The sequence below is a fragment of the Macrobrachium nipponense genome, chromosome 34, assembly GCF_015104395.2.
Source record: "Macrobrachium nipponense isolate FS-2020 chromosome 34, ASM1510439v2, whole genome shotgun sequence".
Taxonomy (NCBI): domain Eukaryota; kingdom Metazoa; phylum Arthropoda; class Malacostraca; order Decapoda; family Palaemonidae; genus Macrobrachium; species Macrobrachium nipponense.
This window is the reverse complement of record NC_061095.1, coordinates 11,084,617-11,112,116: the sequence shown is the minus strand read 5'-3', so window position 1 is coordinate 11,112,116 and position 27,500 is coordinate 11,084,617. Positions and strand designations below refer to the sequence as shown.

General features: G+C 37.1%; 1 protein-coding gene across 6 annotated transcripts in view; it reads right to left on the bottom strand.

Annotated features, from left to right (window-relative positions):
* Positions 1-27,500, bottom strand: part of LOC135207903 (uncharacterized) — a 574,434-nt gene that overhangs the window by 171,574 nt on the left and 375,360 nt on the right. For all 6 annotated transcript variants that reach the window (XM_064239823.1, XM_064239826.1, XM_064239824.1 and 3 more), the window contains 2 exons: positions 17,967-18,076; positions 9,692-9,749 (listed from right to left, as the gene is read on the bottom strand). In XM_064239823.1, coding sequence (XP_064095893.1) covers positions 9,692-9,749; positions 17,967-18,076 — 168 coding nt within the window. The remainder of the gene's footprint in view (positions 1-9,691; positions 9,750-17,966; positions 18,077-27,500) is intronic.

Below are 27,500 nucleotides of genomic sequence, written 5' to 3'. Positions count from 1 at the left end.
TCCAGCGTCAAATGGGTCTGTGTTGTGTCTGGAGTGGACTCGCGAAGGCGCTTTCCTGATTATCACAGACCTACCTCGGCTGGAGAACAGATTTCTTGTTGTTTATTTACGTGAAGGACCCTGTCTTTACACATGTTTTATCTTACTCATATAAAAAGGAAAATTAGCTGCGAAAATACATACAAGTAGACTAATTTTAAATAAATTTTGTGTACGTATTACACATACATATATATGCACTAATATATTAGTAGTTTGCGATATGACTTAACACCGAATTTGGCTTATTTATGTTTTTTTTTTCTTTTTTTCGGCTCCGTAATACCACACACACACACACACACACATATATGCAGTATGTATATATATCTATCTATCTATTCTATCTATCTATCTATCTATATATATAATATATATATATATATATATATATATATATATATATATATATATATATTATATATATATATATATATATATATATATATATATATATATATATAGATACACACACGCAGACGTTAAAAAAGAAAAAGAAAACTAAAGCAACGGATGGGAAAACCTCACCAACCAAAAAAAGAAAAAGGGGCGACAACAAGAGCCACGGGTATCACCGTTCTTAAGTCATATCGCAGACTAATAAATTCAGGAGAACTTCGATCCACTGTAATCCAACACTAAAAACGCTCAACATTAGCGCTGAGAGATAATGGCCCCGGGCGTTAACGACGCTTGATAAAGGCCGTTTATTCTCCAGATGGATTTTTAAGACCTCCGGTGAGTTTGGAAGACCCTTTTAAAGAGCCCCAGCCGATGTGTTTACATCATGTTTGTTTGTGATGATTAACAAGTGATGGCACTGATAACCGTTCGAGCAGGAGGATTCACCAGGGAGATGGCTGGGTATCGTCATGTGTAGAGCATTGGGTCTTGTACAAGCTTTATCCCACCTCTCCATACACGTAACCCCTAAGGGATTCCACCCATGAGAACTTCCTAGGTTCGCCATATCAAACCCATCGGGACCCATGTGGCTTACTCCACCCATACCACCAGCTGAGGAATTCCACCACCTACAACGCCTCGTTCTCTAGCAACGGCCCGAGAGAGAGAGAGTCCATGTCAAAGTGTTTTGGAGAAGAACCAGACCCTCTCGCGTCATGTCAAGGGGTAGAATGTAGTGACAGGTGAGCCCTTTTGCTTTCAGGCCTTCGAGACCAAGGTTCGAGATTGACCAGGATTTGTAATAGAGGAGATGACAGCCCATAATAATTTATTAAAAAATTTCTTTAGCAGCTCCAGGATGCCAATACACTGCTCACAATTATGTAAACTGAAAACAGTGGGGAAATGAATAAAAAACTGAATCTAAGCACAAGGCAGCACAGTTCCCTGGAGAACTTCGTATTGATAGTCGTTATTAAAACGTCTGGAGATCAACAAATCAATTCTGATCCTATATTACGATGTTTTTCATTGAATATAATATTTCCAGGAAAGTAGGCACGATTTCCGTCAAACCAATATCGTAATTACAGAGTAGGGTATTTTGCCCACACAATATAGATATACATATATATATATATATATATAATATATATATATATATATATGTGTAGGTATATATATATATATATATATATATATATATATATATATATATATATATATATATATATATATGTATATATATAACTTAATACTTTGTTTTGTAATTTTGGCAATTATATGCACTTTATACTTAAACAAACTAGCATATAAAAATTTGTCTAATGTTAATAATGCCACTAACAGGTATCTTAACACAGAAATGTCAGGTTGGTTGAAATGATATATAAAAGAACAGGAACGGTTGTAATAACTGTCTGAAGCAAAATAGTTGTTTTACACTAAGGGTCGGAACTTAGGCCCTTTCTCTTTGTACTTGCTATGGATTTAATGAGTAAGGTCTTTATTTAAGAATGAAAATCCATGGGAACTGTTAAACGCAGATGATCAGCTGAGTTATTGTAGAGACCGATGACGGATTGCTAAGACGGGTAAGAGAGACAAGAATCTCTTGAATGGGGAGCGGACAGGTTATTTACAAAAGACTGAAGAGGCATAGATGTAAAAGCAGGCCGAGAATTTCAAGTGCTTTGGATCTGCTTTAAGCTAAAGAGAATGGGCGTGAAGTTGAGGTTGAAAGCAGGATAAAAGCAGCTTGGGGGAAACGGAGGGAGGTAGTGTGTCACAAAAATAGTGCCATATAAAAAAGAAATAGTATTATTGTACTGTAATCAGACCAGTAAAGACTTATGCTTCAGAAACATGGGCATTAAGAAGGAAGGAGAGAAACAGGAACTAACATCAGGAGTATAAGGTGAATTTTTGGGAAAAAAAAAGTTAAGAATATCTTAGTTTACCAGACCACTGAGCTGATGAACAGCTCTCCTAGGGCTGGGCCAAAGGATTAGTTATTCTTATGTGGCTAGGAACAAATTGGTTACTTAGCAACGGCACCTACAGCTTATTGTGGGAACCCAACCACAATGAGAATTTAATTTCAATCACCAGAAATAAATTCCTCTGATTCCGCACTAGCTAAGAGGGGAATCGAACCCGGACCCTGAGATCGGTAGTCGAGCACATAACCGACTCGTCCAACGAGGAACTTTGATAGGATAGAGAATCAAGGAGTTCGAAGAAGTTGCAAGAGTAGTTAAGATTACAGATATGAGTGGAGGGTTGAGATTGAGATGGTTCGATGAGAGAGGAGGAAGCAGTAAAGAGGGATTGGATGGAAGCTGTTATGGGTGCAAGGTAGATACGAAGGCAAAAGATTAGATGACGTGATAAAGTGAGGTAGGATTAGGAAAAGAAGGTTTCAGGAAACTTTTTTTTATTTATTTATTTTTTTTCTTTTTGACAGAAGTAGCTGAAGACACATTAAGGCAACAGACTCCTTAGCTTGGGAATATGAGTGAGGAAGAAGGAAATAAACATATATCATATACTACTACAATATATGTATATTATAGTATACATAATATATATATATATATATATATATATATATATAGTATACTATAATATACATATATTGTAATAGTATTATGAGTATATGTATGTAGTATATATATATATTTATATCTAATAAAAGGAGCCCATAAAACACCAAAATGTAGAGAGAAAAGTACTATATTCAGAGACTGCTGTCTCTCTCTTCAGGTATATGAATGAGAAAAAGTTTACAGAAAAGGTGGTATTTATACCAAGAGATTCGTCCACAAGTAATTAATCCTAAATTACCCTATTTTATTTTATGGTCTTCCCAAAATCACAAAGACAATCTTCCATTCAGACCCATCGTTTCATGCGCCTGGAGCTTTCAATTACAAAATTTCTAAATGGTTAGCTGGCCTCCTTTCTCCTTTTTTAGGCACTTTTTCTCCCAGCCACATCAAACATTCGGAAGACTTTTGTCACAATTCAGAGAAGCACATATACCACTTCACAACATAAAACTTTTAAGCCTGGACGTAGACTCCCTATTCACAAAGTACCAGTACAGGACGTTCTTCAGTTTTAGGCGGGAAAAATTATCCCCCTATTCAGATCATTTCCCTTTGGCACTTGACAAAATAATAAAGTTAGTTGAATTATGTGCATCCAATAAGTATTTTCATTCGGGGAATCATTCTACAAGCATTCGGGTGTAGTATGGGTAGTCCTTTAAGTCCTATTTTAGCCAATCTGTACATGGAATACTTTTGAAACTACAGTAATAAAATGCAATAAAACCCAAAAACATGCTGTGGATGAGATACGTGGATGACATACTAACATTTTGGGATAATAAGTGGGGTAATTTTAATGAATTCCTCTCAAAATTAAACGCATTAGTGCCCAGCATCAAATTTAAAGTTGAATGGGAAACAGACAACAAAATTCCTTTCTTGATTGTTTTAATAATCAGAGACACGACAGAATACAAATACCATATACAGAAAACCAACGTTCTCACTTCATATATCACTACTTTAGCTATCATGACAATAATATCAAGATAGGTGTAGCTAGCAAACCTATTTTTAAGAGCCTTACGAATTTGTTCCCCAGATTTCCTGGAAAAAGAATTTGAACTAATTCGTCAAGCACTTTCATCTTTAAAGTATTCCTGACCATATAATTTGAGAAAGCAATTCAAAAGCAAACGTAATTTTCTACCGACCCCCTAAAGACAAGACCAGAGACCACACCCAACAATAAAATAAAAATTCCCCACCTGGAGACGATTAAGAGAGTAACTCACACCCTTGGAATCCAACCCTTTTGCATTTACCTACCCAAATACCTTAGCCAAATCCCTGATTAACGTCCAACAAAAGACAAATCCGCCCAAAGACGGTTGGGGTATAATGAGATCCCATGCCAGGACTGTGACCAATCTTACATCGGATTTACAGGTAAATCACTTCCCCAGAGATTAATAAACAACACAAACGGTCAGTTAGGTATGGACAACAGAACTCGGCTATTTTTCAACCATATAAATGAACATAACCATAGAATAAACTGGAATATGTCACGTGTAATTTATAGCAGCAACTGCCGGTACAAGAGTCAAATGATGGAATCGGCCTTAATAAAAGAGAAGCAGGTAATGAACATCTCAAAAGGGAATTGGACACATCGGGACATCGTCGACGCAGTGTTCATTCAACCAACGCTTAAGAAGATTAAAGGAAGATTATCAGCGGGGGTGACCTAAATTGGCTTACTTGTGGACGAATCTCTTGGTATAAATACCACCTTTCTGTAAACTTTTCTCATTCATATACCTGAAGAGAGAGACAGCAGTCTCTGAAATATAGTACTTTTATCTCTACATTTTGGTGTTTTTTTTTATGGGCTCCTTTTATTAGATGGAATTCTGTTGTTACAGAACATTTTTACCAGTCCTATATTTTTATATATATATATATATATATATATATATATATATATTATATATATATATATATAATAATAATATATATAATATAATTCAGGGAGTTCGAAAAAAGGGTGAATGGTGTAGTGTATAGGATGGATCGACACACTAATGATGAGCCACCTATGTAGGTGGATGAAGCCGATAAAGTTGTGAAAGTTTACTGCAAATGAGGTTCATCCACGATTCAGAAGAAACAGCTTTGCGTTGCAAAATTGCGTACAGGCATAATAATCACAATGATTCAAATAAGGTCGAAAAACATAATATATATATATATGATAAAATTCCATGTCAATGGAATTGGTCCAGCTGGAAAATCCCATGACCTTCTCTAATGTTTTCTCTTAAGAGCTTATAAAATTTTCAATGTAACTTTCAAAATTCTTTTAGTGAACTCTGACTCCTAGCACATTTGTATTCAGTATTCATCAGGTCTCGCGAGAATGCCGAAATGGTCCACGAGAGATGGCAAAGTGTCCGGCAGTTTTCCGAAATATTTAAATTCCGCTGACATCGAAATAAATGGTCCATACGGCAGTTTCCCTTTTCAATCCACGGAATATGGATCTCGGGCAATTCCTAAGATTATTTTTTACCAGATTTTCTCTCCTTACTTCTGCGCCGATTCATCTAAAAATAACCTTGTTAACGAAAATGGAACGTTTTTAAAAGCTAGTTCGTGTTGAAATAAAGTGCAAATATTTTCCGATGGCCTAACCTGAAAATATCTTAAATTTTACCGTAAGTAAATCAGTTTCTTTTTCTATAAAACCGGAAAGGAACAGTTGATAAATTTTGTTTCGTCTTCTATCTAGTAAAATAATATAGCAAATCAACAGAATTTCAATTAATGAACATTACTAGCGATAGATTACCATTCAGATACCCAGTTCATAATGCATCAACCATAGGCTTTGCAGTTATATGATTAGTTAGTAGACAATCGCATTTTGTTTTTAGTAAAACAAAATAAGTAAAGAATGCGGTAAAGGTGTAATGACCACAGTTATCTCAGTCAGTTGTTAAATTTATGTCGTCAATTCTTTAAAAAAATTGCTACATGAACATGATGATCTTTCTTATTTAAATTATATGTAAAATCATGAGATATCATTCACACTTCTTTGGTCCCGTTTAGAAACTTAAATTTTTTTTCCCTTTCAATAAATATGGGATCACACATTACCACGCTTACACTAACGATAAGGCTTGGAGCGTCATTTTTCCCCTTTTAGTAAAGAGAATACCGCATTACTTGCCACGAGCCTGCTTAGAGCCTATTTCTTAAATAATTATTTCCAATTTGCCTCGCTCAGTTACGGTATCTATTCCTTTCCAATAAATACTGAATCCAACAGTACCTAATTTACACGTCCTCTGGGTCCGCTCAGAGCCAGCGCAGATCCGTGTCCGTGTATAATGTTGCTGGCCGGGAAACATGATTCACTTACCCGAGTTCTGTTACTCATCAAAGCAAGGTCATGGATGGAAGGAACGCCTCGTTCATGTTACTTTTACCCTGCTCTCGACGATATCCGATTCAATTATTATCAATTCCGCTTATCGCGTTGCATTTCCTTGATGTTCTCGCTTACCTTTAAAAATAAGGAAGTTTAATTTCAAAGTATTTCAGGGAATGTTAAACAACAGCGCACTTAAGACACGAAATAAAACACCTTGAATCATAGTTCCACATCCCTGAATATATTGAATATAAGTACGTTAATTATATATGTAGGTTACAGAACATGACAGGATGTTACTCAATCTGTTTACCTCAAAATAGCTAAACGCTGTTTTGCAAAATCTAATTTTACAGTTATGGCAGTTCCTTTTTTTCCGCTTCCTTTTTTTTTCTCCTGTCCATCTATAATTAGTTCCTTCTTTCTACGGAGCCCCAGTCTTTCAATGGTCCACTATAGAAAAGTGCCAGTTACTTTCTATTATCATTTGCGTGTTTATTGTTTATACAATTTTGTTGATGTAATTAAACTGTTTCCGTTGTATTTTCTTTTTGTATTTTCATATGGCCATGAGATGAAATAAAGATTATTATTATTATTATTATTATTATTATTATTATTATTATTATTATTTTATTATTATTATTATATTATTATTATTATTATTATTATTACTTATAAACAAACATTAGCTTTTATATTTTGCGTACAAGCCTGAACATTTTGTCAGTTAAAAAAACAAAAAAACTTGTCATTTAAAGAGCCTAAAAATCTTCATAACTTAGATTATAATTTGGCCTTTCTGTGGTATTTCAAAAATTTCCTTGTTTAAAACCCACTTAATATCTGCATGAAAGCCATTACTCTCTCTCTCTCTCTCTCTCCTGTGTGTGTGTGTGTGTGTGTGTATGTGTGAGGTCGCTGCTATTCATATTCTATGGACTACTCCTATTCTGTCTATGTTGTCACTGCCACTCCTATGTCACCTGATCTTGTTTGTACAGGTAAACATGGAACAAACGCTATCTATGCTGGCAGTGCCAAGGGCGGAGGTACACTCAGAGAGAGAGAGAGAGAGAGAGAGAGAGAGAGAGAGAGAGAGAGAGAGAGAGAGAGAGAGAGAGAGAGAGAGAGAGGTACAACTGTTTTAAATTCATTTATTAAAAAAAGAAACCCCAGTTCACAACTATAAGTAAAAACAACCTCATTCAACGTAGAAAATGCAGACTATTTTATGTATCTAATGGCGATATAAAATTCATCCTCTTGTATATGGTTTATTTTCACCATGAACCGCAATTAGTCTGAGAAGTCAATGATGGCAATTAACACACACACACACACACACACACACATGTATTATGCATGGATGTGGTTTAGCACATATAAAAAAAATATAAAGAGAACATTGCTAAATAACAATAAGGTGGTAAATACACTGGCAAGGAATGAATGAAACGTCAACATTCCATAATAAAGTAATTGATCTACGATACCCGAGTCTGGTCGAAGATACCAATTAATACTCTTTACGCAACATTTACCCTCTACCTAGTTACATTCAACCTAATAAATTTGGAAGTCTCGGCAATACTGCAGAAGAGTTGCTCTTATGTCCTTGTTGCTAAAGCTGACGTGCGCAATTTTTCTGTGCTTTTAGTGCTGTCAAAGTGCCTTGTTGTCACGGTGGAAATTACCAGTGCATTTATTTTGTACTGTAGGTACCTATCGCATTTGCATTAATTGTCCACGAACATAAAATATTTTACTACTATTACAGCTACTTAATTCACATACCAGTTTTTATTTTGCCCGAACTTTGTATAATATACAATAAGGTCTCACAGAGTATCGCGAAAAACTAAAAGCTGTGATATAAAGGCATAAATATAATCTTAAACACTGAATCAACACTTCAATACAAACCAATGCACATCTACCATAGTATACCATTCTATTGATTCTTCCTCACAGAAAACGTGTTAAAGAAAATGGGTAAAATTTAAAGGAGCTACGCATTTATCCTTCCTTGCTTACTTGTTTACGTTTTTGGTTTTATGTACTGCCCTCCACAGGGATGATTCTCTCTCTGGTGGGCCATTGTACGTCTTCAAAATAAGTTGTATCTTATATTTTATATAATTGTCTTTTATATAATTGTCTTTTAGCGCTTTCTCGTCAGTATCGTAGCTCCTGCAGAATAGGAGAATCTTGAGTTCTTTTTTAAAATTTTATTTCTTCTTGTATGATCTTCATTTCAGATAACTAAAAAAAAGTGATCATTCGCAACGCTTGATTAGGAGGTGGAATGAGTATTTACGCAATCACAAGAAGAGAACCAATTTCACCGTTGCAGTACAAAGATGGAAAAATTAAGCTGCTGAGTTAACATTTACTTATCATTTTTACGTTCTAGTTGTGCATGTGCCGAACATTTATTTTCGATCCAGTTCCAAGTATCCTCGAAATAAAAGATGCCATCATTGTTAATTGACAGGAGGTGGAAAACCCAATATCTTCAGGACAAAGATAAAAATTACTTTAACGATCTTTCCCTAACAGGAAATCGCAAGTACTTCTACGCATTCCACAAACGTAATAACGGGGAGAATTGAGTGAGAAATTATACGGTTTACTTTCAACAAGTAATAAATAGATAATCTAGGCGTCTAAAGATTCTGAATTATTACTTCCATATATATTCATCCAGTTTCCTATCCTGGAAGCCACTGTGTTCAAGCGAATATAGAATTATGATGATGATGTGAATTCGATGATGATGACACGTTTACCATCTTGGCAGTATCAGAAACTGTAAATCAGACTTACCATTTACATGATAACTTGCCACATGGAAGGCTCCGACAACCACAACACCTCAAGAACTTCGGCGACAACACTCACTTTCTGACCCCTATCACATCAATTCTACCCTATTCCCACCTCTGTTATGGGAAACCTGCTATGCCTGTTAACAGCAACAGGTAGTAACGACAAGATTATCAGTGACAACTTGCATCGATGGGAAGGTTAGAAACTGAACGGGTGTCTACCAATGAATAACAGAACCAGTTGGTACTATCATGGCCATTAGTACCGGCGACCGGCGGTTTGCGTAGGCAAATGCAGTTAATAACAATAAAGCTTAAAACTCGCAAACGATCAGCCATGAGATCCAATAAACGAACAGTGGAAGCAACACATCTTTTACAAATAAGATGAAGAACTGAAAGCAAAATGATAAACTTACCTAATTTGTTGCCGGTTCTTCTTTTCACCCGCAAGCATATTGTCCTCGATCTTATGCACTGAAATGAAGAAGCAAAAGTAAATACGTTTATCAATATATACAAATAATAATTACATACAATGTACACTAAAATAGGTCAAGGTTATGCGAAAAAAAATATCTGAGGTTTCTTAAGCGTTTTCATACACTACACCAGCTATACACATACTGTTCCTCAACCAACAGATTAATTTAAATAATCCTCGGACTTTTTCCATTAAAAACAAAGTGAAAAGGTTTACAACCAACTTTAGAGAAAATGATTTCAAGCTAAAAGATCATATACTATAAGCTTAATCGTTTGGAGTTTAAGTAAAACAGATGAATAAACCGTAAATATTTCAACGCTACAGTTTTAAAGCTGGAGGCCAGTTTCGTATTCACAAATTGCACAGACACACTTGAAACAGCACGTTTTATTGCACGAATGAATATGAAAGGAAAACTAAAAAGTAATAAAAGGAACAGGGCAAACAAAGAGATATCACAGGCCACAGTCTCATTAAAAAGGAAATACAAAAATAAAGTCTATGGGTTATACTCTGCCACTGCCAACACAAAGAGGCACTAATTGGAAAACTTTACCAGCCTCTAAAACAGCATTAACTACTTTTGAGTCCCGGACTAAAAGGCACCTGGGGACATCATTATCTTGCGTAACTTTGAACAACTGCATTTGAAGGTTTACAAAGATACAGACACACAAATGAATACAAAGAGATTCTACAATAAAATGACATACACCAGAATATATGTCTATACCTATATCTATCTCATATATATATATATATAATATATATATATATATATATATATATATATATATATATATTTATATATATATATATATATGTATGTATGTATGTGCGTGTGTGTGTGTGTGTGTGAATATTTACGCTGTGATAACCGAGCATCATTCCCTAACAAAACCGTCAAAAGGAACAGAAATAAAACACTTCCTTCTACCTTCTCCTTCGCCAATGATGAAAATTATAATCAAAGCGACGTCTTGAATTCGACAGGTACAGAGCAAAAGTATCTTGCACAAGCGCACACAAACACATAAGCACACACACACACACAACAATGATTTTTATCCTGTTTATAGAACCACTAAAGTCATCAACGAGCTATTTACTGCTCATTAAAGATCACAGGACAGCAAGAGCCACGTTCGTCTACCATCAAGCCACAGAGAGAGAGAGAGAGAGAGAGAGAGAGAGAGAGAGAGAGAGAGAGAGAAGAGAGAGAGAGAGTTCCAGTACAATGAAAATGGAGACATGCCGGTTATACCGGTTTAACCAATAGTTTTCCTCTAAATGGAAAACAAATGTTGAAAGCATATCTCAGTAACCTCTTAGGTATCAAGTTTGCATAAAATGTATATATGGACGGGCTTATAATAGTAATAAAAAAATGGCTGGACATTATGGCATGTGATAACGTATTCTTTCATAGAAAATCATTTTCATAAAAAGAAAAATGCTACAATATCTTTTTTTGATATCCTGGTCTCTACCTTTAAAACTGGAACTTGGAAATATTCACAGCTTATTTATCTGTTTTACTTAAACCCCAAACCATTAAGTTAAACTAGTATATGATCTTTTAACTTAATTTTTTTTCTCCAATTCGGTTATAAGCCATTTCACTTTGTTTTTAATGGGCATGAATGCCCAATTAATTTGGAAAAAGTCCGAGGATTATTTAAATTAATCTGTCGGTTGAGGAACGGTACTGCGTACAGCTGGTGTAGTGAATGAAAACGCTTCAGAAACGCTCCAGACATTGAATGATTTATTTACTCACAGTCTGTGACAGAACCATCACCCAAGGGTTACAAGATGAAATGTCAAGGACATATATATAAACATATATGTATAATATCATCCACACAGTAATAGGTAAGTGCTCGCCACATGGCCAGCCATCACCCAAAATTTCCACACACCTCAAAAAATGGTCTGCTTTATACAGGGTGATCAAAAAGTCGCTGTGCACCTAATGTTTTATGATACGACACTTGAGTGGCAGTATAACCCTTAATTAAGATCTGTTTTGTTATACTGCTGTTTGATCCTTAATAAAAACATTATAAATGTTAATACATTACATTATATTTTATTTCAAGATCTTAATTAAGGGTTATGCTGCCACTCAAGTGTCGTATCGTAAAACATCCGGTGCACAGGGACTTTTTTATCACCCTGTATTTGCTCAACGAATCTGACTCAATACAGTGAGGAAAATCGTATCCTGCTTATACAGCAAGTACTCTATAGATTATTAATTTACACACACACATACAACTCTTTACTGATGAGTGTGTATATAAAAAAAATTACAAATAGATGGATAGACGGATAGCTAGGCAAATAGAAAATTAACCCTGATGTTGAGAAATGGAATGATTTGGTGTGTGTGTGTGTGTGTGTGTGTGTGTGTGTGTGTGTGTGTGTGTGTGTGTGTGTGAATTTTTAGAGACACTTATTTTACCCTCAAGCAGTGTAGCATCTTGCCCAGATCATATCAATTCGATTCAAGATACCCTTCAGATGGCGTCAATGCATATTGAAAAGGGCCGTAAAGAAGGCGAGGGAACCTAACGATGCAGATAACCTCCCAAATGCTAATGAACAAAAGGGCCCAGCGCCGCCGTATCGTTTCCATAAATGCTAATGAAGGCGAGGGCGCTAATGAAGGGAAAGGGGATCCTCAGGAAAAGAAGCCAACGTGATAAGGGTCTGCCTCCCTGAATGCCAATGTGGACGAGACGCCGACCGTCTCTTTCTCGGATTCAAAACTGATTATGCGCTAGTGTGTCATTGTACATTTGCATACATAAATAAGCGATGCTTGAGAGAAGAAACGCAGTTAAGTATTACAAGGAATAATTATCAATCGCGTCTGTTTTTGCCCCAACCCGTGATCCTCAATAATTGACTATCAACCAGGCACACAATATTCACTCCTAAGATAAACAGAACATCGGGTATTTTAAGGAAAACATACCCGTCTCGTATCTTAGCTGTCCAGCATTCGGGGAATCAAATGAGAGAGAGAGAGAGAGAGAGAGAGAGAGAGAGAGAGAGAGAGAGAGAGAGAGAGAGAGAGAGAGATGAAGGAAACAAAACACAAATTTCAACTTGAAAAACTTCCTAAGATTTTTTCCTAATAAGCCTCTTCAACAAACAAAACTTCCTCCCAAAAATTCACGACGGGAAGTTCTCCCAACATCTCATTTAACTTTTCTGTTAATAATCCAACCCACAGAGGGCCAAGAAGTTTATGTATCAACAGTCTATTACGCTCCACTCCTCTTCTTCCTAACTAGAATCCACGGCTCCTGGTTACATGAACAAGAAATCGCGGATAATGTTCCTGAAAGCGCATTTTTTTTTTCAAATAAAACCTAATCTCCCTAAAAACAGAAAACTAATCTCCCCAAAACAGAAAAACACGAATCCGGGTCCTCACAAAACATAAACCACGACTCATAAAACCGTTAACCAAAAACTACGCCTCTGGGTTCCTAAATAAAGAACTAAGACCCACAGCCTTGCTGAAACAAAATCCTACACTCATTTTGTTTTAAAATAATGCGACTCGGGTTCTCCCTTAAACCAAATACTTGACTCCTGGTATCCTTAAAACCTTAAAACCGAGACCCTTGGTAGTCCAAACACCCAAAACCACAGATCCTGCTCTTCCCAGAACCAACGAAAACTGAATGCCCATGAAACTAACTGAAATTAAACACATTTCACTGCATTGCCTAACAGGGGCCTATTCCATGTCTATCAACTTTAAGGATACCATAATCATTCTTCTACTTCCTGGTACCACAGCCATCACGGCCTTAATCCCTTTCAGTCCCACTCTAGTATACTTCAAAGTAAACATCCTCCGTAGAGCTCTACAGACCACCACCCACACCCTACTGCCGTCGTCATCATCATCATCAAGAATCGATATTTATGAAAACCAGAACCGCTCCAAAGCAAACATCATTTATCTGATATCCGAGAATGATTAGTGTTCGTGATTGGTTCTAGTTTTAATTCATCTACAGGGCATTATGCATTTGATTAGAGAGAGAGAGAGAGAGAGAGAGAGAGTATCGTTTTTATCAAGAACGTATAATTAAACGAATAAAATTACTTTTCCCAACCATGAATAAAGTCCAGAGAGGCTGAACAGCATAATTTAATATCAGTAAGTTGAAAACAAGAGAGAAAACTTAATGAGAGCTAAACGATAAAAACTAAGCATACTGAAATCTAACGAGAGCAGAAACACAATAAAACACAACTACGCACTGGCATCGGAATTAACTAGCATTTGCAAACAACGAATCGATGCGTATATTTTCACAAATCTCTGCGATTCAGTCACAGAATGCGGTATACATGATAAACGTCAATCAACTCGACAAAATGCAATATTACAGCGCTATTACATAACCATGTTGTCATCACGAACACTGAATATTGAACAGATACCTCGGCATGGCTTTGCGAGAACGAAAAGCTGAAATAGGAATAGAAAGAGACGGGGACGGACAGTGACTGTGAAAATTATTATTACTATTATTATTATTATTGTTGTTGTTGTTGTTGTTATTGTTGTTATCATTGAAAAAGAAACCCACAAAATTACTGTGTATAACGTGTTTGCTTATAAGTAATCAGGGTAAATTAAATAATATAAGGAAGTACAGAATAAAAATAAGTAACAATGAGGATAAACCAACAAAAGCAAACCATAATTCAAAAAATGAAAATAACTATAAACCTCTAATATCTAATTTGTTTACTTATAAATACTTATAAGTAAACACGTTTTACACAGTAATTTTGTGGGTTTCTTTATCAATCTTAAGAAGAAAACTGAAAAAAGTTTTTGTTTGGTTCATTATTATTATTATTATTATTATTATTATTATTATTATTATTATTATTATTATTATTATTATTATTATTATTATTATTATTATCCAAAATGTTTAATCATCCATAACAGAAAACCTAAATGACCGCTAAACTTGCAATGCAAGTTTCCCCATAATCCAGTGCACAAATGCCCCCCCACCCCCCCCCACAAAAAATAAATTTAATCAAGGTAAATTAAATAATAACAGGAAGTACACAATAAGAATAAATAACAACCAGGATAAACCAACAAAAACAAAACATAATCCAAAAAATAAAAATAACATAAACCGCCAGGGAAAAGTGAAAATTGTAGGTGCCTGCTATTCCTACAAATGCTGAATATTCTTTTGAACAAGAGAAGCTGTAGTTTATTTATTCTTTTGAACTTGAGAAGCTGTAGTTTATTTCATTTGGAAGACTCTGGAAATAAAAAAGAACCAACAAATCCAGCTACGTATTTGTTTAGTAAATCATAAAAAAAAAACTGAGACCACTCTTGCCTCTGCGCTACTATGAAGCAGTTGATCCTGTGGAAGTTGACTGGTTCAACACCTGATTTAAGACGCAGGTCCTATTTTAGACTGACGAAATTAGACCTTACCGGTAAACAGTGTATTTGTAATATATTACTTTCTTTACTCTCGAAAAGTGTATATTAATATGGATCACACTGTATTGTCTTAACTTCCCTAGAAGCTTCTCCTAGCAGAATAAGAGGAGAAAGTAGTAGAACACACATTCATAGCAATCCAACGAATAGAGTTGGATAAATAACTGATAAATACGTAACCTGCAACCATAATAAACAACAAAGTCCCCTTAAAAAAGAAGAAGAACAAAAAACCGAAATTACATAACACGAAACTCAGGATAGAAAAAGTCAAGGCCTCTGTACATACAGAGACAAAAACCACCCACTGAGCTTCTAATTTCTATATGTGAGGGAAAGGCCCGGAAAAAATTCGATGGATCTCTTTATAGTAAATAAGGAGAGCGTAAGTAAGTTCATATACGGAGGATCGCATTTTGTGAATGTAACCCTCTTCACGAAGCTTCTCTCTCTCTCTCTCTCTCTCTCTCTCCTCTCTCTCTCTCTCTCGTAAAGTCTCCTTTCGATCGGAGATGGAAAGGAGAACGAGTCTGAATGGAAGAGAGATCTAGATTCGAAGGCCAATGGAATTTGAAAATTCTTAACGCACCTCCTCCTCTATTACTCATGCAAGCAAGCAAGTGCACATATACATACACACACAATTATATATATATATATATATATATATATATATATATATATATATATATATATATATATATATATATATATGTTTATCTCTCTAGTACAACGCGCAACTAAAGTAAGAGCACGCACAAAAACATAAACTCGGGGAAGCTGAATAAATACTCTCAAGTAAGGATCAATTTCGTTGACAGAATGACTGACAAGGACAGATAATCAATATTAAAGCGCGAAGATGATGAAGATGTCCTCCTCCTCCTCTATCCTAAACCTCCTCCTCCTCCTCCTCCTCCTCCTCCTCCTTCCTCTCTTCATCCTTTTCCTCCTATCATTATCATCCTTCTGTTCATCATCAACACAAGAGGGGGAGAAACGAAGACTGAAGAAGCGTGATATTACATAAATGCAACGACCAACACCGATCGATGATTATGATGATGACGATCACAGAGAGAGAGAGAGAGAGAGAGAGAGAGAGAGAGAGAGAGAATCACCTTTCACACTATTATCTCTTCGCGGCATCCTCAAAGCAGAATTATTCAATAAAACGCAATTAGTCCTAAAGTACACCAAAACAATTGCTGTAAAATTTACTTTAAGCGACACGATCCTTTGTCAGTCATTCCCTACACGAAATCTGGATGTACTTTGAGATAACAATAATAGCAAAAATAACAAGCAGCACCAACAAAATAAACTACTTATTCTAAAAAAAATAATTAATCCCGGCTATGGCCCACTTCTAATTATCTCAAGGGCATATAAATCCATAAACAGGCGTTACTTTACAAAAGACGATATCGATTGATTTTGTTTCCGAATGAAAGCGGTTGATTCATTCACGTGTGGTTATTAGTGATAAGATATGAGTCACAAAATGTGAAGCACGAAAGGTAGTAGGGTGTTTACAAAAAATTAGAAGGAGAATTGGAATGTCCATAGCAGCGAGGAAGGAATCCTCCATTATGGAATATGAGATTTTAAGTTGTAAAAGGAGGACAGCTTCGCATTTGCACTATGAAGCAATTGTTAGGATAGGGTGGAAAGTAACATGGAAGAAAGGGGATACGAACGGAGGTATAGTAAAAGGAATGAAAGGGGTTGCAGCTAAGAAAGAAAGCTGCAAAGTACCTTAAGTAATGTCTACAATGCCCCGCGTGGGGTGCACTGATGGCACTGCCCGCTACGGGTCCTTTAATACTGGAAATGATTTGTGCAAGTTGACTGTGGATGACAAACAATAAAGTTGAAGCTCAAAATAAACTGTTTGCTTAGTATATGTGGCATCAGGAGAATCAAATGGCAAGAAATTCAGAGGTGCACAGAAGTGGTAAAAAACAAACAAGGGGCACTGGAGAGTCCTTGATATCCAGTAAGTGCGAGAGCCTGTGCTAGAAAAGAGGTGAGTGGCGCAGTGTGAGTGGAGAGGGTTGACAAGTCACTGATGAACCTTCGGTATAGGTATATGAAATGAGTCAATTATGAATTATTTATGCTAAGGGATTTATTTACGACACGGCAGTTAAAGTAGAAACTAGTAGTGGCTGTAGAGTTCTTTTTCATTCCTGGAGCCACACGATAAGCGAAAAACTTGAAGGTTAAAAAAAGTTACAATACACACACACACACAATATACATATATATATCTATATATATATATATAAAATGTGTTATGAAAAGAAATGATCACGAATAACTTCATGTCCACAAATAAACATTTATACATATCCACAAATAATCATTCATACATGTCCACAAATAATCATTCATACATATCCACAAATAATTCATTCATACATCATGTGATACTTCTGCCACCTATTTCTTTCGTTCCATTCGCAGATCTGCAAAACCTAACAAAAATAACTTGATATTTAACGAAATTCTAAAGCTTTATAAAGTATCTATGAATAATTTATTACTGTTCATACATAACACTGTGCATGAATTACCGACTATTTCCTCTCTCACAAGAATGAAACTATTTCTGCTGCTTGGCATTTCACTTACTATCTTGCCCGTCATACCTAGATGGCAACTTCAAGCATTCAATATTCCAACTGACCTGATGTATGTGTGAAATGACCTCTGTGTGCGTGGCATCCTCCAGACTCTTCCCGTTGACCTCCAAGATCTCATCTCCCACTTCCAGGTCAGCCTTGTCCGCTGGCGACCCTGAGGGAGAAATAAAACGAGGTTATTGATATTTAAGCAAATAGATGATTTTGTATAAAAAATGGGGGGGAAATTTTGATACTATGCAAAGAAGAAAATATGTAAAACCGTGGCATTTAGTGATATAATTTATTAAAGAAAAGGTTTACAAAGTCGGTACTAGGGGGTAAAATGAGGGCATACGCAATTAGAAATAATGTTGCACAGATTTATTTTTTTACTTCACGGCTAAGAAAAGGAATAAAAAGATCTTATTTATAAATAAGTCAAAATTTTCAGTAATTTCTTAAGATAATGGACAAAAGCCAAGCAAAAAATTTTTTTTTATCTCAATTCGCAAACCGAAATAGGTCAATGTAACACAATAAACTGGCAGGATAATTTTCTTGATGTTCTGTAAACAAAATAATAAGTATTATGAATACGTAGGCAAGTACATTTTATCAGTAATGCGAAAAGAAAATGTTCTCATCACAGAATTAAAAAGTCGAATGGATAAATAAAAGGATCGACTCAATTAAAATGTGTCAAGACATGGAGAATGCATTTATGTCCTCCAGGTATTGTTACCTTTAAGGGGCTTGTCATAATTTCCACTTTCAATTGGAGAGCGCAGAATCTCCAGGGATGCGGCGCTAAATTCAATCAAGCCTCCAAATCAATCTTTCACCATTATGTGTTTTCTAACCAATATTGGAAAATTTTAAATTCCTTTGGCCCACGAAAAATTGAAACGATAAAGAAGTTAAGCTCCGCACTGTATACAACGTGCGTATAATGCACACAGACTTACAAAGAAGTTAAGAAAATTAATTATGCTAATCCCTGTCTTGTATTACTATAACGTGTGTATTATACACATAGAAGTGACCATACAATCTGCTAAGTATGAATGAGAAATATTTACTGCTGTAGATTTTTTTTTTTTTTTTTTTTTTTTGGCACAGACGGTTTATCCACGATTCAGCACTTAAAGGATGAACAAAAGAGCGACTACTTTTTCTGTTTTTAGTTTACTAAAACCAAAAGCGAGAGAGGGATTCCCGAGGGAAAAATTGAACTCTTGAAACATAAGGAACAACAAGATGAAAAATTCTGAGAGAGAGAGAGAGAGAGAGAGAGAGAGAGAGAGAGAGAGAGAGAGAGAGAGAGAGAGAGAGAGAGAGAGATAAGAAAAATATTCTCTTGCATGTTCATCCAAGTTTCTCGTCGGGTGCTCTTCATTTCCTTACTGTAAATTCCAGGCCCCTAAAAATGGCGGTATCTCTACTTCCCAACCAGGGAGAGAGGGGGAGGGGGATGGGAGGGTGAGGGTAGAGGATGCCTGGAACGCACCTAAACTAAGCCTTTCCAGACGTGGTTCCAGAAGCAGCGGAGGGGGCCAACGGCCGTTAACCTAATAAGTGATAAGGTTACTTCGTTACCAAGGGAGGAAGATTACGCCATGTTTTTTCCCCAAACGGAAACGTGCTCCAGCCACCCGCCATAACTATATAGTAGTTATTATTATGGAAAGACAAAGGAAAGTTGACGTTGCGAAAGCAACTGCACCGCACGACTAAATAAATAGTATATGATGATATAAGAAACTCTCTGCTATGGCCCATGAAACTTTCAGTCGCGACCCATGAAACTTTCAATCACACCCCAGCTAACTTTAACCTTAAATAAAAAAAAAAAAAAAAACTACTGAGGCTAGAGGGCTGCAATTTGGTATGTTTGATAACTGGAGGGTGGATTATCAATATACCAATTTGCAGCCCATTAGCATTAGTAGTTTTTAAGATCTGAGGATGGGCAGGAAAAGTGCGGACGGACAGACAAAACCACCTCAATAGCTTTTTTTTACAGAAAACTAAAACGTTCTTCCATTTCGCAAATGACAAAAGGCTATATAACGTAATTTTTTAAGGGTTCACTTAGTCTTTTAAAATTTTACTGAATGAAAAAATAACTGTACAATAATTTACAGATGTAATACAAAACATCTGTCCTCAGAAATGTTCCTCGAGATCTGTAAGATAAACATCGTCGGAGTCATAAACAAGGACGACACGTGTTCCCAGCACATGACAAAATGAAGATTGTTATTAGAGAGAGAGAGAGAGAGAGAGAGAGAGAGAGAGAGAGAGAGAGAGATTTACAAACCAGTACAATTGGGCTAATTATTCTAAATCAAATACCGCTCTTAGAGATGAAGGGAGAGAGTGAATTTTTACATGAATTAGTGCAAAGAGGTATTCTTTGCTTCCTCATACAAGAAAACTACTTTCTCCTCGATGAAATCAAATGGCGTCACAGCCGCTCCGGTCAACTTAGCGACACCCACGGCGACACCAGCTAATGCGGAAGTTCACGAAACCCCAATTCTATGGTGATGTCGACTAACTTCTGCAGATCAGAGAGGAGGCGGAGGCTGCGGGGACCCTCACAACACAGGCGCCCACCTTCCCTTCCCAAACTGTCTTCTGTCCCAGATGTTCTGTCAAATGTAATGGCTTGGAGGGACAAGTTCCGCACCCAGTAACCAAAACTTTAGTTAGCAATGACTGGGACTTCCAACACCACATTCCTGAGGCAACCATGACGACTGGGGCCATGGGAAGGGTGGTGGGGCGGGGGGGGGGGGGGGGGGTGGGGTCAGGGTGATTTGGTGGGGGTGGGAAAGGATGGATGGGGGATGGGACTGGCTAGATAAGTAAAGTTAAGGGTTTCTGTAGGTGGGAAGCCACCACAGCAATGGGAGTGGTATTTTGGGGAGTTAACGTCCGCGGGCATTTTCTTAAGCTTTAGTTCATTCAATATTACACACAAACACACACACACACACACACACGAGCAAAGAACAAGTCCTCTAGCGACCTTCCCGTCCTTTCCAGATGCACTTCCTTACTAGGTTTTTAGCCTAACGATTACTTATCCAATGTCTTCTTTGTGACCTGATCATGTATTGTGAATTTAAATCATGCAACAGACAAGATCATGTTGACCTGAAGCCGTTTTTGCGAGAGTCAATTGTTGAAGTATGGTTATACTGTATAAGCAATATTCAAGTAGCTTATGGGCAACGTTGGGTGTACTAGAAAACAACATTCTTCACGTGCGCCTACTTGTCATAAGTCGTTAACAAATACGGTCGGCTCCCGCGACGTATAATTCAAATGCAAACGATTTTAGAAATATGGTTTGAGCAGTAAGGAGTCACTATGTGGTGTGAGAAGTGGATGTTTCCTAGATGTTGACACCCAAGGGATTTAACCCGGTATGTATCCACCTTTGCGGCGTGTTTAGTTCAAGCCCGTTGGTGATTACTACAGTAAAAATATAAACAAAAGAGTGCAAATATCATAAAGATAATGACCCCCCACGAAATAGTTGTTGTAGACAACGACCCAAGAAAACCCTTGGGGATCACTATCTAGGAAAGTTCTTGAGAGAGAGAGAGAGAGAGAGAGAGAGAGAGAGAGAGAGAGAGAGAGAGAGAGAGAGAGACTGCTTACTCATATTCAAGATGCCTCGTTGTGTAATATATAACTGAATTCCGGAGATTGTCTCATTCATGAAAACAAAAAAAAGTTTGAAAATGATGTAGTAGAACATTAGAAGAACTCTGCCAGTGAATAGTCCCAAATGATTATATATAGTAGGCTTTACATGTATCCGTTCGTTATATCATTCTTACAAATTCAGGAAACGGACTTTCAAATATTGGGAAGAGCTACTTGGGAACTGAAACTGACTAATAATGTTATATTAAAAGAATCAAAATGGAAAAAAAAAAAAAGAATTTCGAGGCTTACCATGAAAACATTCTAATGAAAATAGTTGTCAAGAACAGGAAAAATATGGTAGAGCAATCGCAGAACGAGGAATAAAGGCTTCAAATTCTGGAAACGGTGTACAATTAAGGGAACAATTTGGAATTCAAACACACAAAAAGTACTCCAGTTACTCATAATCTGCATGTGCAAATGAGACTCTTACCAGAATACCCATCTAGGTACGTGTGTGTGTGTGTGTGTGTGTGTGTGTGTGTGTGATGGTGCACGCGCACGAAAAAATGCGTACGTCTTGAGACCTGTCAATAATCAAGTCCTCTAGTAACATAGTTGAAAAACTTTCCAAAGTAATTATTTTCATCTGCTGAGTTTGGATCTCTGAGCCTTCATTCATTTGTCACATTTCGAACTATTTCTCATCTGATAAGCCAATTGGTGCATGTAGATATCACTGTTTCACAACATGTTCATTTCAATAAAAGAAAAAGAAAACAAATACTATCATCAGCGTCTCAGTGGCGTGGTTGGTATGGTGTTTGCGTCCCACCTCGGTGGTCGCGGGTTCGATTCTCGGCCATTCCATTGAGGAGCGAGAGATGTGTATTTCTGGTGATAGAAGTTCACTCTCGACGTGGTTCGGAAGTCACGTAAAGCCGTTGGTCCCGTTGCTGAATAACCATTGGTTCCGTGCAACGTAAAAGCACCATACAAACAAACAAACAAAACTATCATCATAACCATGAATAGGGCCTCTATCAAGAAAAATAAAAAGAAAATCAAATACGCTGTCAATTACATTCATAATAATACTGGCCAAATTATCTGTCGAGTTGTCCATAAAATAATACTCACACAATAAATAAATAAAAAAATCATGTAAACTTAATGTCTATTTAAGAAATCTGACTAACCACCCAATTGCCCCAGTGACCTTATAGTTTTTTCATTTCTTTATATTTTCGGATATGCTTTACAATAATCTCTTGAAATACGAAATATGGACACGGCGAACAACAATATTAGTGTTGTCAAGCATAAATTGATACATCACGCAAAAAGATCATAGTGCATTTCTATAGAGAATTCTGCACAATACATTTATTACAGCCAATAATTTCCCCATTACAGAGAACCATGAGTTGAGTTGAGTTGAATATAGAATTTAAGGCAAAAGCCAAGCACTGGGACCATGAGATCATTCAGCGCTGAAATAGAAATTGACAGTAAAAGGTTCGAAAGGTATAACAGGAGGAAAACCTCGCAGTTGCACTATGAATCAAGTATTAGGAAAGGGTGGAAAGTAAGATGAGACAAGAGAATATGAAAGGAGGTACAGCAAAAGGAACGAAAGGGGATGCAGCTAGGGGCCGAAGGCACGCTGCAAAGAACCTTAAGTAAAGCCTACAGTGCACCGCATGGGGTTCACTGACGGCACTACCCCCTACGGAGCCAGAGAACCATGGGCGGAACGGGTGGACGAAAAATAAGCCAAAGAGAAACAGGAAGAACACCGTGGGCTGAATGGGTGGACGGGCGAGAGGGCCTGCATAGGAAGGGGGGGTTGAGGGGGTGGGTGGGCGGTGGTACCACGGGTCGAGATAAGGAAAGAGGAATGAATACGGTTCCCAAATTCGCTTGGGGCTTTTGTTTGGCCAGCGAGAGTAGGATCTGTCTCTTGCCCGAATGGCTTATTATTATAAGAGAATGAGCTGTGTCTTTTTTCGCCTTCGAGCCCATTGTCCCAGGCCGGATGAGCCAGGGGATTCTCTCTTCTCTCTCTCTCTCTCTCTCTCTCTCTCTCTCTCTCTCATTTCCCCTTTACTCATTTTGATTTGCTTCCCTATCGTTTCTTTTCATAGTTGATTCAAGGAATGGACAAAACTTTCATACTCAATATTCTTGGGATTTTAATTTATAAGAGGTATAAACTATTGCAATGAAGGTAAATAATCCAGCAGCTCGGTTTTGGAGAAATAAGACCAGTAGGACGCCCTAAAGGCAACAACTCGCGAAGCTTCAAGCAAAACCATCAAATGGCGCGAAGCTTCAAGCAAAACCATCAAATGGTTAACTAGGTATCTCGGAACTCTCTGCTACATAAACGTTATGGTTAACTGAATTTCAAATAGTCTTCGAATATCAAACTGCTAAATATATGACAAAAATTACAATGCGAAATGATTCTTTATAGCGGAGGTGAGAAGGCAGTTTATCTAAGCCTTAGTAATCGAGAAAACTATCGAATTTGGTGCTGAAATCAATTTTCAGAAAATTGTAATGCAATACTCAAAAGATCGTTTAAATGTGAATCTATGATGTTTTAAAAATAAATCTTATATGGGGTGAAATTTAACTATATAAGGTTTGATCTGCCGACGGAATTTTTCTTTTTTATCTCTAATACTTTGGGAGAAGTTAGCATTTGAATAGCGTTAGGGCCGGGCCGCCAGAAATGAGCCCGTTTCCAGCAAGGCTTCGCTTCGCTCGTAATTATTTCGTAAAATAATCTATTTCGCGCCCTACCCTTTTAAAAACCTTTCTTGCTTCCATTATAACTATTCGTGAAATTCCTGTTACTGATTCTTATCCAGACATTGAGACAAACATTTGCAGAACCATTTCAAGAAGGTATATTCTGATAAGGTGCTCGGATTGCAGCATATTCTTCTACATCACTTGCTTTAAACTGACACATTAATTAGCTAAAAATGGAAGGCTGCCACTACAGTCTTCACTTTCTGAATCAGAGTGATTTAAAAACTGAATCTAAGTAAAAACCCCTTTTTTTGCTTAAAGATCCTCCAAAGACTGACTTTTTTGCATCAGTCCAGACGATCTGTAGAAACTAGCAGACACGAGATTTTGCCAGGTCCAAAGATTGACAAAATAACGTTAACAGCGTTTCACGTACTTGTCACCACTTTGTCAATTGCTCCCGCATGCTGTGAAATCACAGCCCTCCCTACCACCAACGATCACCACTTTGTCAATTGCTCCCGCATGCTGTGAAATCACCGCCCTCCCTACCCCCCACCGATTCCCAACTGATTCTCTCTCTCTCTCTCTCTCTCTCTCTCTCTTTCTTACTGCAGCAAACGACGGAACCTGCTTATTGGACGTTAACAGGATTTCTGGCTCTCACATCTGGTTTCACTCCCAGAGAGAGAAGAGAGAGAGAGAGAGAGAGAGGAGAGAGAGAGAGAGAGAATTCGCTTGCTTCTATATTTATCAGGGGATACAGTATAAAACTCTCACAGCTATATATTGAAACGTCTAAATCCAACGCTGAAATCAACACAGATGTTAGAATGAAAGATCCCTTGGTATAAATGACAGCAGTACTAGAAGTAAATATAAATCAAATGAGGAGTAAGCAATGGACGCTCGTTCCAACGAAAGGGGCTGTTAGACTCAGAATCAGTGGACAGAGAAGCGCAGGTTGACACCATCATCGGCTCTATTCTTATGCCATCCCGTCACGAATCTACCGATCACTGCATAATGAGCGCATGCGCAGTACACCTCTCTCTCTTTTTCACAGGTGGAAATGGTGGGAGGGAGGACTGGATGAGGAGGAAGGGGTTGGTGGGGGGGAGACAAGTTACCCAGGAATAATACGCAAGAAAAAGTCTTCTCTGTAGTTTTGGCCTCTTGATCTTTCACAAAGGTCAGAGGTCACTGAAAGAGTTGTGGCTCCTGACATTTCTATGTTAAAATTCATTCTGACCTCATAATATAACGCATGCGACCGAATCCTTCGTTTCAGCAAGATCAAAACGGTGAAGTCTCCATATACGCTGAGGACTTCATTAATGATATAATAAAATGAGGTTTTATAATGACGATGTAAGAGTTACGCGATTGCAAGGCGGAGGTAACCACATATGCAAATGTCATGTGAAGCAGTGTGGATGCGCGCCTCGGAACTAACAGAGGCAGGTAAGTACCGAAGTTGTACGCTTCAGTATCAATTAAGAAATCCACAGCAAACAATTTCCCATAAAATTTCCATCCTACACTGAAATGTATCTTATACTTATTCAATTCAGGAGATCAATCCACAAATTGTATCGCGTCTAATAAGGCAACGTTTCAAAAGTTAAGTATATCTTAGTTTAACCAGACCACCGAGCTGATTAACAGCTCTCCTGGGAATGACCCGAAGGATTAGATATTTTTACGTGGCTAGGAACCAATTGGTTACTTAGCAAAGAGACCAACAGCTTATTTTGGGATCCAAACCACAGCAAATCGATAAATGAATTTCTAATCCCCAGAAATAAATTCCTCTGATTCCGCGTTGGCGGAGTAGGGAGCCAACTCAGGCTACGAAATCGGTAGGCGAGCACGTAACCCCCTTTTCAAAAAGGCTTCACATTAATGTAGTTAGTGAGTCAAGAATAAATTATGAGCGGTAAGTGTTCTGATATCTAAAAGCAAATATTCTCACTTGCATCTTCCACATAAACATTTGTAGAGATTATTCTTGGTTAAGCGCAAATCTCATCGCAAATTGATGGCTTATATTCCGATCCTAATTAATAATCTGTGATCACTAGTATCTTTAATCAGTTTCGTCGGCGTCGATAACCACTGCTATTGTTTTGACATTCTACACAATAAGTTATCTCACATATATATATATATTATATAATATATATATAATATATATATATATATTATTATACAACACATCTAACACATATTATATATATATATATATATATATATATATATATGCACATATATATATACCATATATATATAATATATACATATATATATATATATATATATATATATAGTATATATATAAAACTCTTCAAATCATCCGTCGATGACAACCCTGTAAATATTGTCACAGTAAAAAAATATACCTATAATTGAGAGAGAGAGAGAGAGAAGAGAGAGAGGAGAGAGAGAGAGAGAGAGAGAGAGAGAGAATATCTTGGGTTGTCTTCCATTCATTGTCAAAGTGAGCAATAGTCTCATTCGAATCTTGCGATCATTTGCATATCAAACCTTGCACTCTCCGCCATCAGAACAACAATCCGTCTATTCTTAGCTCTCCGGGTGAACCTCTTTCCTGGAACTCTATTGTATCTGTCCGCTTCGGGATTGAACCTGCACTTTTGTCCCATTCTACGAAGAATGATCATTAGCGGCTGATGAGGCGTGGCTCTCTCTCTCTCTCTCTCTCTCTCTCTCTCTCTCTCTCTCTGTTGTCGATGATCATTGTCGCTGCACTACTAGTTTGCATCTGCCTCATGATGTCTCCTCGGATGGACTAATAAGATAGGCATCCTAATCCTTGGAACTCTCTCTCTCTCTCTCTCTCGGTGACAAGTGCTGATGTGATGAAAATCTCTCTCTCTCTCTCTCTCTCTCTCTCTCTCTCTCTCTGTCGACAGTGCTGATATGATGGAAATACTCTCTCTCTCTCTATCGGTGACAAGTGCTGATAGGATGAAAATCTCTCTCTCTCTCTCTCTCTCTCTCTCTCTCTCTCTCCTCGATTATCATTCTCGCCGTGGCGCAAATTTACATAAAACATTACACTATCGATCATCATTGTCGCCATGACATAAGAATTAATTTTATATTAATTTACTTTTATTTATCCAATAGTCACTATAACAATCGGT